The sequence below is a fragment of the Wolffia australiana genome, chromosome 2, assembly GCF_029677425.1.
Source record: "Wolffia australiana isolate 7733 chromosome 2, ASM2967742v1".
NCBI lineage: Eukaryota > Viridiplantae > Streptophyta > Magnoliopsida > Alismatales > Araceae > Wolffia > Wolffia australiana.
The window spans coordinates 9119616-9135480 of record NC_135836.1 but is presented as its reverse complement, the minus strand read 5'-3'; the positions used below and the strand labels follow the sequence as shown (position 1 = coordinate 9135480).

General features: G+C 41.7%; 1 protein-coding gene across 1 annotated transcript; it reads right to left on the bottom strand.

Moving 5' to 3' along the window:
* Positions 1–362: 362 nt before the first annotated feature.
* On the bottom strand, positions 363–12658 carry LOC144716750 (uncharacterized). Its single transcript, XM_078591990.1, has 4 exons — positions 12098–12658; positions 9257–10515; positions 817–952; positions 363–755 (listed from the first exon to the last, which is right to left on the bottom strand). Exons 1-4 carry the CDS (start codon positions 12558–12560, stop codon positions 490–492), a joined length of 2124 nt encoding a protein of 707 aa, XP_078448116.1. The 5' UTR covers positions 12561–12658; the 3' UTR covers positions 363–489.
* Between the last annotated feature and the right edge of the window lie 3207 nt (positions 12659–15865).

Genomic DNA, 15865 nt, shown 5'->3' with positions numbered 1-15865 from the left:
ATATACAGATTGAGAAAGAGATAGATATACAGATAGAGATAGAGGTAGAGATAGAAACACATATACAGATAGAGATTCAGATAGAGACAGATATACAGATAGAGATAGAGTTAGAGATAGAGATACAGATAGAGATAGAGGTTCAGATCGAGACAGATATACAGATAGAGATAGAGTTAGAGATAGAGATACAGATAGAGATATAGATAGAGATACAGTTAGAGTTAGAGATAAGATAGAGATAGATTTACAGATAGAGATAGAGATACAGATAGAGATACAGATAGAGATACAGATAGAGATACAGATAGATATGCAGATTTAGATGGAGATGGAGATAGAGATTGAGATAACAGTGTCTCTCTCTCCCTAAGCTTGGCAAAGACTTTTTAACCCCATGATTGTTACTATATACTTAAAAAAGAAGACACACCAAAGATTCTTGTGATGGTCTTGCGTAAAGACTCCCCAAAAAAATCAACGCTGACGTCAGCTCCTCCATCCGCTACCGCCTCCACGTGGCATAGGCCCAGCCACGTGGCAAGGGTCAACGTAGGCGCCTGACTGGACGCTGCCACGTGGTTGCTCCTGATCAAGAAAGTTGCATCTCTGCATGCGGTCTTTGAGAAGCCTGAACCTATCCATGACAGCCGCGTCAACGTCTAATGGCATGGGCCTGGTCAACGGAGGAGTCAACGGAGGTTCAACGGGTTTGACTAGGGCAGACTGACTCTTGACCAGATCGCCTTTTTCGCCTAGAAAAAAAAAATATTTTTTATTGCTTTTCCTGATCAAGTTTTGGGTTCAGTTCAGTACCTTTCCTTGGTTGGAGATCTAATCTTAGTACAGTGAGTTTATGCTTCAGGTGATGAACTGCCTCCTCTACCTCATACCACATGCTTTGATTGCCTTCACCTTCATCACTGGTCCTTCCTCCAGGAATCTCCTTGAACTAAAGCAGGATCAGGCAAATTCAAAAATGTTAATTTCCGCATTAGAATCATAAGTTATTGTTTCGGTCAAAGAATAAAAAAAATGAGCATGTATCTAAAGATGAATTCAAACAGACTTTTTATCAGGTTGATGTTTTACTATGAAAGAAGATGGTAAACCAGAAGGCCAAACTTGAGTCCAGGGATGAACTCTACCATCTAAATGATTTAGACCGCGACATGCGTCTCTATCGAGGATGTGATTCTTGAAAGAAATAAAGTCAATTAGAGACGATAAATTGGGAAAATGCGAGAATATTTTTGAGCAGTGGAATTACAGGGCCCAATCGGCATCGGGACACCTTCTAGGGATGATCAGCTCCTGTATTCCAATAGGCCTCACATAAGGATCATCTCCTTTATTCCAATCACATGAGGATGTGATTCAGACAGTCATGATGTACCTGATGAAATAATCATGTCTTCTGCCTCTTCAGCATTACTGCCTTCTGCTAATAAAGGTTTATCAGCGGTCCTACAGGTGAGGCGGAAGCTCTAGCTTACTGAGAATAACTATTTGCCATGGAAAACATAGTTGTTAACATTCCCAACTGCCTGGATTTGACTCATATCATTTTACATTGCCCACAACCGGTAGTCATTTCAAATAGCGACTGGGTCATGGTTCCAAACTCTCATTATCAAATTTGGAAGAAACAGAATGAGAAAGAAATTTAATTTATTGTTACTTCACTCCCTGAATATGCTATCTGGACTATAGTCGGCAATTCTACGGTCAATCTCCCGGGGGAGTGCTGGCCAGGTCATTTGCATTGGACACAGCATCCTGGATATCGGCATTGCAATCTAAGTTGCACAACAGTCAAAAGACAAAGATGACAGGAGGTGAAAATGATATGATCCCTGGCCCTCTTGAGGGACAGTCTCGTTTTTTGACCAGTAAGGGCATCTAGGCCTCTTCCGTCCCATGTTTTCTTTAAATAGCACGGCCCTCCCTTTAGGTGCGCAGACTGGAAGTTATCTTATTTGGCTACTCATGCCCCTCCTCTCGTCTCTTCTTATGTGCAAGCTCGTCTCCCTCTACGATCCCCTTCCTCGTGATTGCATCTACCTCACCGCGTCTTCAGGCGGCTCGTCCCCGGTCGATCCCTTCCTCATCAATTTGACCTCCTCCCAGATCATTCCCATTTCTTCTCTCTACCCGGGAGCTTCTACCTTGCCCTCTACTCCCCTCCGATACGAGCATAGATCGAGGATCGTATCAGAATACAAACAACATTTATTGATGACTGCAAATCATTTGACGGCTATTTGACATCATGTCAAAAACTCAACTTTTATTCAAACGCTTCTTTGAGAGTTAGAAACTCAATACACTGAATTATGCGACACCATTACCACTGCAATGGACTCACAACATTTGAAGATATGATTGCCTACCTGCCAAAGGCCAAATCCATTGTTTTTCATCACAGTACCCAGTATTTCCTTCTAGATGCTATGGTTCCATTGGCAAGCTGAAACTGATTGCGAGGGGAAAGGGAGACATGTCCAAAACAGCAGACTCTTTGGTAGGATTGATTTAGATTGCAGATGGCACAACACTCTTCTTTCTCAAATTTGTCCTCAACTTGACCTCGAAGGACACAAATATCATTAACACTTTATTCGAATGTTTGAAGGGGGGCCTGCTGCAAACCAGCAGCCAACTCATTAGACCTATCCTGCTTGCATACCCTCAGCTCCAGTCTACCCAGGAGGCACAACCAGTAGCACATCATCGTAACTGGAAAGCAACGCCACACATGACCTCAAATCGATACCAGATATCTACTGGAGACATCTGCTCAAGACCAAGGTAGGCTGCCTATAGGTGATAGAACATGTTTGCAAATTAATGCTCTTCGCTCTATTCCTATCCCATCAAATCGAAAGTCTATAGAACTCAGTGGTGCTCTTCACGTTTGCTCTATTCATATCCCAACATGTTTGCAAGTATCTTGATAAATGCTACAACATCATAGAATGAAAATTTGGGAGCATTTTCTACCGTGAATATTGTCAAGCTCAAGAAAAATTCCCATCGAGGAATGATACCAGGAGGCCTATGTCATAGGCACTGCCAACAACCAGGACAGGGTGCATCATCCGCCAGAGAGACACCAATTGACTCAAGTGTAAGGTTGTGAACCATTGTAGGTAATCAGATGTTTGACATGTAAAGAAACATCACCAGCAGGAGCAATTATAAAAAATCATTGGCCACTTAATGGGTCATAATAGTTATTTCCATGTTTTATTAGGGTTTGAATTTAATTTTTAAAAGAGTTGTCTATCAAAAGCAGATGAGATGGATAAATAAGTCACGTTCGACATTCTGCCTTCCTCTTTTCAATTTCACAAAAGCTGACAGCCCACTGGTAGAAAGAAAAGGACCAACCTTAAATCTACATGATTCAACCACCATTCCTGTCTGATTTGGACATCCGCAACCCTAGCTGTCCAGTAGAATTAACAACAAAACTGATACTTTTTTACTCAGGTCAAACAACACCCATGCAACCATATATATAAGATGCTAATATGGGCTGTACAATGGTGGGCCTATGACAGGATCCTCAACCTATCTAGGGATAGTTTTGTCCTGGGGGGAGTATTGATATGATCCGGCGACGGGTCTACGGGAGACGGAATGGGCAGACCAAGGCCGTCACGCTCGAACAGGCCCACACTGCCCCCGAGCCTACTTAAGCACCTCCCCACGGACGGGGGGAGGTAGGCAATCAGAAGTAAGCAGCCCTCCTCTTCCCTTACCTCCCTCACCGGGTTTCCTCACTCCATCACTCTCGTGGTTGTAGGTCGACGCGCCCTCCTTGCCGCGGAGCCGACAGCCCCCTCCGGCCGTTCCCATCTCTATCCCTCTCTCCACCCGGGGAACTCCCATCTCCTCTCTACCCCTCCTCTCAGTTGAACTCTGTGACGTTGAATATTGCAACTTGTATCGTTGTTTGGTCGGAAGTACAAGGGTTACACGATACGCCCGAGCAGGGACGTATCAGGATCATTTGGTTATTGTGTATTTCATTTAAATAGGGATGCCCTCCGTTTAGGAGGGCAGCAAAGAAGAATGAAGTAAGGTCTCTTGTCTCCCCTCTCCACATCTAGGTCCTCTCTTTCTCTCTACAATCCCCGTCAATCATGATCCTCTCTACCTCCCCGTATCTTCAGGAATCTCATCCCTGATCGATTCTTGCCTCATCAGTTTGACCTCCTCTCGGATCATTCCAGTTTCTCCTCTCTACCCCGGGAACTTCTATCTCGCCTTGTCCTCTACTCCCCTCTGATACGAGCCTGGATTTAAGGACTGTATCAGCCTATCATAACATGTCATTAGTAACTTAAAAGAAAAAACACAAATAAAGAAAGTACAAAAACATAAACACGGAAGTTCTAAGTACAGGAGTCTGCAGCTAACACCCCCCCCCCCCTCAAGCTTGCAGACAGATGCTTCTAACTCCCAGCTTGGACATGTGCTGCTGAAAGGAGCTTCCTGGCAATCCTTTGGTAAGAAGATCAACTATTTGTTGAGTAGTAGGCACATACTACAGTGAATACTTTTCTGATCAATCTTCTCCCACCTAATGCCTGATAATTTTGATATGCTTTGTTCGATCATGGTGTACTGGATTGTGGGCTATGTCAATGGCTGACTTGCTGTCACAGTATACAATGATTGGCTGCTTCCTTTGTAACGAAATAGCATCTAAGGGAATTGGTAGCCATAGTCCTTCACAAATGCCCTTTTTTAATGCTTTGTACTAAGCCTCTGCACTAGATAATACATCAACCGACTGTTTCTTATTCCTCCACATGATTAAATGTCCCCCAAGGAAAGAGCAAAACCCAGTGGTTGATCTAAAATCAATCAGTGATCATCTATATTCTGCATCTGTATAGATTTTCAGATTGATTACACCACTTTTCTTGAACATTAGCCCGTGTCCTGCTGTACACTTTAAGTATAATAACACTCTATTTGCTGCCTGCTAATGAGGTTATCTGGGACTATGCATAAACTGACAAAGAAGTCCAACAGCAAACGAAATGTCTGGCCTTGTATGCTTCGAGTAGATAAGTTTTCCAATTATCTCTAGTACATCTCCCTATTCACAGGAGACGATTCTTCACATAGACCCAATGTCAGATTGGGTTCAAGTGAGTTGCAGATGGTTTACAATCACTCATTCCAGTCTCTTCCAACAAGTCAAGAATATACTTCCACTGACAAATGAAAATGGCATCCTTTGAGTATGCAACCTCAATACCCAAAAAATATCTGAACTGTCCCAGAGATTTAACCTCAAGCAGTTTGGCTAGCCGATTGCCCAAAGATTCAGTTTCTTCCTCATCGTCACCCGTGATGATTATGTCATCTACATACACGAGGAGAATTGAGACGTATACTGTTGGGGACAGCTTCACAAATATAGTATACTCACCATTTCCTTTCCTGTACCCCATATTCTTCAGTGACTGAGAAAACTTCCCAAACCATGCCTGGAGGGAACTGCTCGACCCCATATAAGGTCTTCTTTAATTTGCAAATTTTAGATTCAGCCACTTGAGAGTAATAACCCAGAGAGAGTGGCAAATAAATTTCTTCTTCCAAATCACCATGTAGCAATGAATTTTTAACATCATATTGAGACAATTTCCACCCAAGGGATGCTGATACAGAAATTACAATATGCACAATATTCAACTTTGCTAATGGGGCAAAGGTTTCTCCATAATCAATTCCATAGCATTGTGTATACCCTTTGGCTACCAACCTGGCTTTATACCTTTCCGTTCTTCCATCAGCTCTATACTTTACTCTATATACCCATTGACACCCAACTGGACACTTTGCCTGGGGAAGGTCAACAATCTCCCAGGTTCCACTCTTCATCGGTGCCTCCATCTCAACATTCATAACCTCTCTCCATGTGTCATCAGCCAATGCTTCATTCACTGATTTAGAATATCCATCAATGTTATCCTGGTCAGAAATGTTAGAAATTCAGAGGGTAAGTGCTCATATGTTACAAAGTGAGAGAGAGGATACTTTGGTCTTTTGGTACATGCTCTTTTTCCTTTCCTTAGTGTGATAGGCCATCCGGCATCATAACTCCGATTCAAGTTATTAACATGAGATTCTTCAAGTTGAGATGTGGCCTCCTTTTCAGGTTCATCTGTTCTAACTTCTTCTGTTAGTGAGTCGTCCTCGGCTGTAACCTCAACTGTTTCTGACAGTGATTCATCATCAACTATTGTCTCATTCTGTTCCCCATCTTCCAACTGATGTCGAATTTCCAGCACCACCTCAACATTTGCAGGTATAGGTTAACCATGTGCACCTTCATCTTTGAGTATACTCTCCCGTGTAAATAACTGGACTCGGTCTTCTGTCTCATCTTTGAAGAACGTTTCTTTTTCATGAAATGTCACATCGGCAGATATGAACATTTTTCTTGACTTGGGATCATAACACGTGTATCCCTTCTTCCCCTGTGACTAGCCCACGAACATACATTTAATCTCCCTTGGACTGGGTTTATCCACAGGCCTTTGCTTGTGAAGAAATACCATACACCTGATAATTCTGGGCCTCAGCTGAGTCCTCAGATTAATCAGAGAAAATAATTTTGAGATGATGTCCACTGGGCTTTCATAATTCAATATCTTCAACAGCATTCGATTGATTCAGTGAACTGCGGCAAGCACTGCTTCTCCCCATAAATACTTGGGCACATTTAGATGATGAAGAAGTGTCCTAACCACATGTCCTATCTTCCTCTCTGCAACTCCATTTTGCTGTGGGGTATTGACACACGATGACTCTTGCACAATTCCATTCACCAGAAAATACAAGTTCAACTTCTCGTTAAAGAAATCCTTCGCATTGTCAGACCAGAACCTTTTCACAGACACGTTGAATTTGTTCTTGACCCTGGCACACAAATCTTGTGTCACGTTCGTCACTTCTGACTTGTGTTTAAGCAAATGTACCCAGGTCATCCTGGTGCAATTATCTACGAGGATGAGAAACCGCTTTGCACCAGTGAGTGAAGTATTAGTTGTCGGTCCCCATATATCCCCATGGACAAGTGAAAATGGAACTCCCCCACTCCCACTATATGAAAATCTCTTATATTTTGCACACTGAAATGACTCACAAGTTAACTCTGAAATATCAGGGTTCTTCGCAAAGGAGGGAAACATTTGTTTCATGAACCAAAAGCTGGATATCCCAAACGAAAATGTAAAACTTAAAATTCTTCTACTTGCTTGTCATTGCTTTCCACGATGCTTGAGCATCCACCATCATTCCAGCCTTTGCCTCATCTGTCACATAAATCAAGCCATTCCTCTCCTTAAAGATGAAATCTTCAAGTTCCTTGCATTGTCTTATGCAAAACAACCAGTACGTTCAATAGTTAGTGAGCATTCAACGTCTTGAACTACATGTAAAACATTTTTAAGTACTCCCAAGGTTTCAATATTTATATCACCAATGCCAGTCACAGGTAAGACTTCACCCCTAACAGTGAAAACTGTTCTACCCCTTCATGCAGAGTATAATAGTAGAACTTTGATCAATATGGTGTCATATGATCAGTAGCTCTAGAATCCAAAATCCAGTCCAAGTATAGATCGTCATCAGTAGATAATTGTTTATCGAGCCAGCAACTGGATTTGACCATGGACATAGAACTAACTGAAGCTTTCAGCTTCACCAGTTCTTCTCTGAGAGTATTCACTTCGTCCTTCAAACGAAGCTCAACGCCTTACAACATTGACAGCACCCCGTGTTGGCAACAACACCTTGGCAATGACAACACCACACACGATGCTCCACAACATCTCATGTTGTCTTCGATGAATGGCAACATGCGACAACAGCGTGTACAGCAACGAGGATAATACTGCACCATGATGGACCAATGCCAACACTTTGCTATGCAGTTCACGATGCAACAACTCCAGCTCCAACAGCGAAGGTCAATGCTTTGATACCATGTCCGATTTGCACATCCTCAACCCTAGCTGCCCAATAGAATGAACAACAAAACCAATACTTTTTGGCTAAGGTCAAACAACACCCACGCACCCATATATATAGGATGCTACTATGGGCTGTACAATGGTGGGCCTATCAAAACGGGCCATCAGTAACGTAAAGGAAAAAACAGAAATAAAGGAAGTACGAAAACACAAATAGATAAATTCTAAGTATAGGAGTCTGCAGTTAACAATTCTTAAGATAATTATTTCGGCTGTTCTGGCTATCATTATTGCAAACTGTTCTAACTTAATGGTTAAACATGACAAAAGAATGGCAGAGAATATTGTACACAGAATATTGTAGACATTAACACACCTGTATCTGGAATTAAAACAATCAAACTAAAGAGATGGGAATCAAGAAAACTACAAGACTGACAAAGAAAGGAGAACACCAGTTTGACAGAGACGAGATTAATGTGTTGTGAAAATATTTGACTCCATCATTAAATATAACCCTCAATTTTATAAAGACAGAAAAACTTGAGCATCTTCGAGCCCTTATTGGGACAAGGTCCAAGTTTGATCATTAGCATTATGCAGCTTACAATGTCATTTTTTTCTGCAAAAGCTCACATGAACAAATCAGTAAATGACATCATGTATTGTGTTACTTTTCCAGTGGAATTGAGAAAGTTAGTCCTATAGCAGAATTCATAAAAAGAATTTCATCTTAGAGAAAATGAAGATTCAACGGGTATTTAAGATTGGTGTTTCAGTCGAAGAATAGCCAGAATCATATTGCAGCAGTTGATCAAAATTTGAGACAAAGTGTAGCTTCATTGATCAAAGGCTATCCTATCCGTCTTTCTTTTTCCATGAAGTTCTTGTCAGAGCTCTGTGCGGCTTAAGACCCAGCAACAAAAAAATTAGGGTTTTCATCCAGAGATTCTCTTCTTATGACAGAGACACCCCGTTCAATTGGGTTTCAGAGGCATAGGTACCCATTCCTCACTTATTGTGTTGTGTTACATATATTGTGTCTAGGGTGAAATAAAATGAAATACAGAAAGGAAAAATAATAAACATAGGCCGAGCAAGTTATAATGCTGATTCAAGAGCTGGTCAGTACCTATGCAAGATAGGACTATACTTAAATAAAAAAGTATTGTTATTAAAATACAAGGAAAAGTTTAAATTAAAGTACTCATCCAACCAAAATAAATATTTTTAAAATTAGACCAAAGTCACCGTACCCTGGAAGGAGTAAAAATCTCTTCATGAGAAGAACATCCTGACGGACAAGCTGCATCAGGCCTTGCCTGATCCAACTCATGTGTACTCTGAATACAGATGCCTAGATTGTCGACTGCCAATTGCAGAATCTTTTTATCACACACTTTCAAAGCATTTGCATCGGCTCTGCAGCTTTCAAGTAGAACACATGATAAATTATGAACAGTTTTGACAAGAAGCTGGGCATCGAGAAGCAGTTCAGACCCTCTAGTTGTGGATGGATTAGACTGTCTAAACGTATCTTCAAGTGTATTAGTCTGGGATGTACCGGCCAGCATATATTCATCCAGATTATGGAAACTGAATGCATCTGAGGACTGTTTTGCAGTCCCAGTGAGTGGCTCCAAGTTTGAGGCATTAGCGTGTTCCTCATTTAAACTTCTATCAATGGCCAATGCAAGATGAGAAACGTACTTGCTGTCTGCAGCTGTACTATCTGTATTCCGTCGAAGAAAAGAATCAAACGTTTTACCAGAAGAGCCATCGTTGGCAGCTGAAATGCATTCGTAACAGGAAACTCCTTTCCAGCATGGAGAATCAACGGCAAGATGTTCTTCAAAAGTTGAAGAGTTAACATTTTCAGGATTGCCCGGTTCAACAGCACCAAGCTTTTCAGAATATGTTGCCATAGCGTCAGAGATGTGTTCACTCGGGTCCACAGAAGTCCGATTTACAGAATCAGTTATCCTGAAGTTTGCATTTCTCGATGAAATGGAATCTGTGATCGTTGTATTACCAGTACCATGCATAGGATCAGCTATCTTACTCGTCGGATAACCCTCGTTGCTTTGAAATTGCAGATTTCTCAAAAGATCCCCCTGCCTGATAGAACTTTCATCAAAAGAAATCTGCCGACCACATTCACTTGCTGATCTGCCCAGATTCCTGCCATTGGAGGAAAACATGTCCACCGAATATGGTACACCATTTTGAAAAGTCAGAGGATTGTATTTCAATGTATCAAACCCACCAACATATTCTCCCGAAAATTTGCCAGAGCCAAATGTTTGGCTGAGTTCTGGAAAAGCCATTTGACTGGACAAGTATGGATCACAGCCCTCAATAGGAGCACTGGGAGACACGCGTGATATTCCTTGGGAAATAGGAGAGAAACCGGAGTTTTTATTCGCTTTAAAATGATCAAAATCGTCAAAAACGTCCTCTTTTGGCACACTGTTACGATCCTTCTCCTGCCAGCCTCTCAGGAGATCTCCATATCCTACAACACATGATGAAACTCGGCATCACAATCACATGATGTGATGAGAAGTGGATAGTAGTTCCATAGATGGCCGAAATGTAAATGAGGCATTCTATTGAAACTTCAAGAAAAACGATTAGAAGCCTCATTTAATGGGATGAAGAAAAGAAATATTATGGACCGTGCAGAAAACAACCCAGCACTTATATTTATTGAGACGTGGTTCAAGCCTGAAAGCTCAGATATCAGGGACAATACAATTGACTATGAATACTTTTTCAAAAGTAACCAACTAATTTAAATGCACATAGAGATAGAACAATTAGATCTACCACCATCTGGATAAAATGATCCATATTGCGTCATATTTGTAATTTAAGCTTTGGATTTCTCAATGATCTTAGGATATTTAGTGATCAAAAGGTTTCGTATTTTAGCAGCTCTTAGTCATAAGATTCCTTTTGCATTACCTGGCAACGTATTTGACAATGATATTTGTCAGAACATTTAGTACCATCTTTCTGCTAAACACGTCAGCTTTGGGTGAGTTAAAAAAACATCATCAATAACATAGCAAACATTAAGACATCAAAATAAATAAACAAAATGATTAGTGACGATCATGAAACTATAGAACAATCTATATAAATAAATAAACAAAATGAATACAGCGGAATTTCAATAAATAGAATGTGATCTTCCTTGATCAACAGGAGGACCAGATATGGGCTCCAAATGGAAAATGAGCCGATACCCAATTAGCCACTGAGAACTAGATTATTTCGAGAGCACCGTGTAAAGAGAAGTTTCAGACTTCTTAATTATAAAAATTTCAGAGGCTCAGAAATAATGAAGAGCACTCACAGAAAATACAACAATTCAATGATAATTAAAACCCTCACCTCCTTTTTCCTCCGAACATAGAAACGTTCAGCTTCTACTTTTTTGCATGCCACATCTGAATTGTGTTCCACAGACATCAACTAGAGTAGCCAATAGAGACTTTGCTAGATTTCATATATTTTTGTTAAGTTTTTCTTTACACAGGGACCTCCTCGTTTAGAAAATAAAAGTCTCCTTAACCGTAACCGGGACTTGGCATTTGCCGTATTTCGATTCCTCACAACTTTATTTGGTTGGAATGACTCAAACAATGTCCTTATGCTCACGCTATACCGATCATCCCTTTATGAAATTATGGATACAACAGAGCGATAAAATAATCTATTATTTAGCGCCAACCAATTCATCCTGTAACACGACAATATGTTTGCGATCCTTCTACATGAGCATGAATCATAAAATGTTCAGTAAGGATGATAGAGGATCTCCCATAACATCAGATAAAAGTAATAACTATACTTGCTTAGACTAAGAGGGAAATTCATGCCATGAAATTCCTTTAAAAATCAACGCACATGCCATTACCCAGTTAAATCCTAGGGTCCGACAAAAGCAGTATAAATTTCATGGGCGCGATTTCCAAACAGGTAAAAACAACATATAAAAAATGTATGTAATAGAGCCACATGATTACAGACGCAGGCGCAATTCTCATGAAATCGATCGCAGTTCCACCCCAAAAAACCTTAACCCTCACCTTCCACCCACGGCGAGCTTTCCATCTTATCATTTGCTCCTCTTCTCATGTCAGAAGGGCAACTCACAACCACCCGCCGCGGCATACTCGCGGATTTTCCAAGAGATCCGTTCCGATAATCACGATCCCGCGACTGCCCTCCGCTCCCCGAGGCCGCATCAAGCGAAAAGAAAGGCGGATAGTACGGCTCCGAAAGGGGGCATTGCCCATGAACAAAACCGCGATCCGAGACGGGTTCCTGGCCATGACGGACAACCGAAGCATCATAATCGGCGGGAGAACGGAGCTGAGACGGAGCTTTCGAAGAGTTTTGATGGAATTCCGATAGATTGGAGGAGCAATCCTGTCCTTGAGACCAAACTGCGTAGTATTGATCGTACGGCGGCGCCGCCCTAGAAACCGCGCGCCCCGCCGTGAACGGCGGCGCTAGAGGCGAGAGCGTGGAGGAGGACGATCCCGCCATGAAAATTTTCTCTAGATCGAAGACTCTGCGCTGAACCTCGAAAGCTCTTCCTCTTCGCGGCTCGGCCGAAGGAGAGGGAAAGCGATCCCTCAGCAACTACTCGCTCTTCCGCGCATTATTTATGGGCGGTTACGAGTATAGTGCAGGGACGCGGACGGGACGATTTTTTCGTCCCGTCCGAGGGTATGAACGAATTTCGTGACGAAAATTCGTTCCCAGTAGTGTTCGCCCGCCCATACCAGATGCCGGTACCAGTACGGATGCTGTGTCGGATACCAGAAAGGGAATTTCCGGTATCTGTTTTTTCGATATCCGGATACCAGATATCGGTTGCTACAGTGTCGATCTCCGATATCGATATCCGTCTCGATGTCGTCATCTGTATCTGTCTCAGGGGGGTGGATGACAACATCAGATGTCGGGTGTGGATATCGGATTTCGATATCCACATCGAAAGAATACTTAAAAATATTATTAACTTATATATGTTTAGCCATTAACGTGGACAAGAGAATAATAAGTGAGGTTTTTGATTGATTACACATGTCCTTTAATATATCCATTGGGTGAACCCTAGTCCCGTGGACCATCAGACAGGACGGTTTTCGTCCTGTGGGACGAAAAAATCACTGGATTCACATCCAACGGTTGAGATGTTGCCATGTGGCCTCGCTAGGACAATTTATAATATATTATAAATCCCTGCAATGTTTGAGCGATGCAGGAACGTAATTCTGGAGGAAGGAAGAGAAAGGAGTCACGTTGACGAGACAACACGGGGGAGTGGCCGATGCTTGACGGTGCACACCCGTATTGATGGATCAGGTGGCCGGAGCTGAATGTGGGTGTTTGCGGGTGCCGGAACTATCAACGCGTAAAACACAGCCACGGGCGGTGGCGGCGACGGCGGCAGCGGAGCAGGGATCGGGCGAGGGCGCGAGCTCGAGGAATGGCAATGGTGCGACGAGAATTGATCAACGTTGCAAACAGCGAGCACGTTCAATGGGCCTTATGAACAGATGTCACCTGATGGCTTCCGTCGACAGCCGCTCAGCAGCGGTTCCTCTAGAAACGCAGATCACGATGGAGCTACTGTCTGTTGTGGCAGACATGGATCCACAAGCCAGCAGTTCGGGCGACTATGATGAAACACGATGGTCAGAACTGACTCTTCATGCTACGTTCCGAAAGGTAGACTCTAAATGCAATGAAAGGATGTGAATATACTTCCGGATCGTCCCGGACGAGGATGGTGGACGAGGACGAGACGAGCTTCGTCCTCGTGACCGTCCTATGAGTCCCCCGGGACGAAGGACGGGACGATAGCTCGTCCGGATCGTCCCATCCCGCATACCCTGGGACGATGTTTCGATCCGTCTCAGGGCCGTCGGATGAAATTTCGTCCCATGGGACGAAATTAAATCGAAAAATACTTGAATAGTTGAATATGGATCGCGCCTGCCGGCCCTGCCCTAGACTGTGAAATCGCAATATCGCATCGGCGGCCGGCGGGACTGTCTGCGTCTTGGCTTAGAGATCCTTCGAGCTCGTGACAGGGACGCGGAATCGTGCTGGCAAGGTACGTCTCTATTGGTATTTCTATCCGATTTTTCTTTAGTTCTTTTATCAAAAGTTCGACCTCTCTCGATCTCTCTGAAACTTTCATTTTTTTTTTTAAATTTCTCTCTGGATCTCTCTCAATCCCACGTTTGAGTTGTTGATTTTCTCTCTCGACCTCTCTGAAATTCTCTCGATCTCTCCCAATCTCACATTTTGATTGGTTAATGGGTTTCATCATTTTAAGAAATCTATGTTCATCATCTCTCGTATGTGCGCGTGGTTGTCTAGTTAACTGATGAATAAAGAGTAGAACTCTTCGTCATCACCAATTTGAACGGAGAGGTCTTTGCTGACATTCATGAAATCACCGACCTGAAAATTTAAGCGTGTCTCTCCGCTTTGCGAAACATCAATAGGCATATCAGATCATGCATTACATGGATGTAACAGGGGTAAGGTTTCTCACAGGTGAGAATTATGCAGAAAAAATATCATCGGGAAGAGAAAATAAACATAAAGAAAACTAGTGACAACATGATACAAATCCCCAACATGAGAAAGCACATGAATGACCTTATAGTAAATTTAGATTATTTATAAATATTATTTTTATTAGTTTTTTGGGTGCACCTAATTGTTTGCATGCAAAAAAAAGCACAATTCCTTCCTGAGAAATGTGAGCTGGACTCTTATCTCTCACTCCGTCTCTCAACGTATGTGTATATATTATGTTTACCATTATGTAGATTCTTATCTTACACTCTCTCTATGTACATGTATAAATATTATAAAGGTTTGGAATTCCTTAAATCTATACCTTCATTTTTTATGTTTACACTTAGTATCAGAAGCCTGGGATTGACAGGGGTCTTATCAAAGAGAACATCTAGTGCACCACTGTTGTACCACTATTGTTGCCGCTCCATTTATAATTATCATCACTGTCATTGTTATCTTTGTTTGATTACCTAGTATTCTAGGAACCCCCACCCATATCCATCTATATCTGGTTTCTTGCAATTCATACCTAAGTTGGTTCATTTGCCATCTGCTTACTTACACACAAATGTCTCCATCATCCATTTTAGTTTTCACTTGTGGGAACTTCCCGGTTTGACATTAATTTCATCTAATATTCGATAGAAACTGTCGCGCTCGCCATGCATCATGCATTCATCAAGGGCCATGAATTCTGAATTCGTGTAATTTTATTCTTCAAGTCCCTTTTTCGGGACCCTGATCACGAATTTAGAAGTTTTTACTCACTCTAATTTCCCTTTCCATGAAATTTATCACATGATGTTAAAATTTCAGTTTTACGACGTATTCTTTTCTCATAGATAAGTTCATTGTGATTGAAAAATGCAATCTTTTCTCTTCAACGCAGTCAAGATTAGGATTTAAAATTTCGTTGATAAGTGTTTTATTGTGATTAGGATTTAAAATTTGGCATCAAGATTCTTCAAAATAGTGCACTGAAATCTAGATTTAAAATTGTGATTAGGATTTTTTGTGATTAGGATTTTAAATTGGTTATATCAATTTTTGTGATAGCTTACTTCGAAATGTATTTATTGTGATTGGAAATGTATTTATTGTGATTGACTTTTTTAAACTTTGATTGCAAGCTTAAATAGGGCATTAAGAGTCATCGCAGTTGGAACTAAAATCTAGAGCGAGAAAGTAAGTCAAGTCGGTTGATTTAAATTTGTATGATAGGCAGTTTAAAAAGCTTTAACACTTTA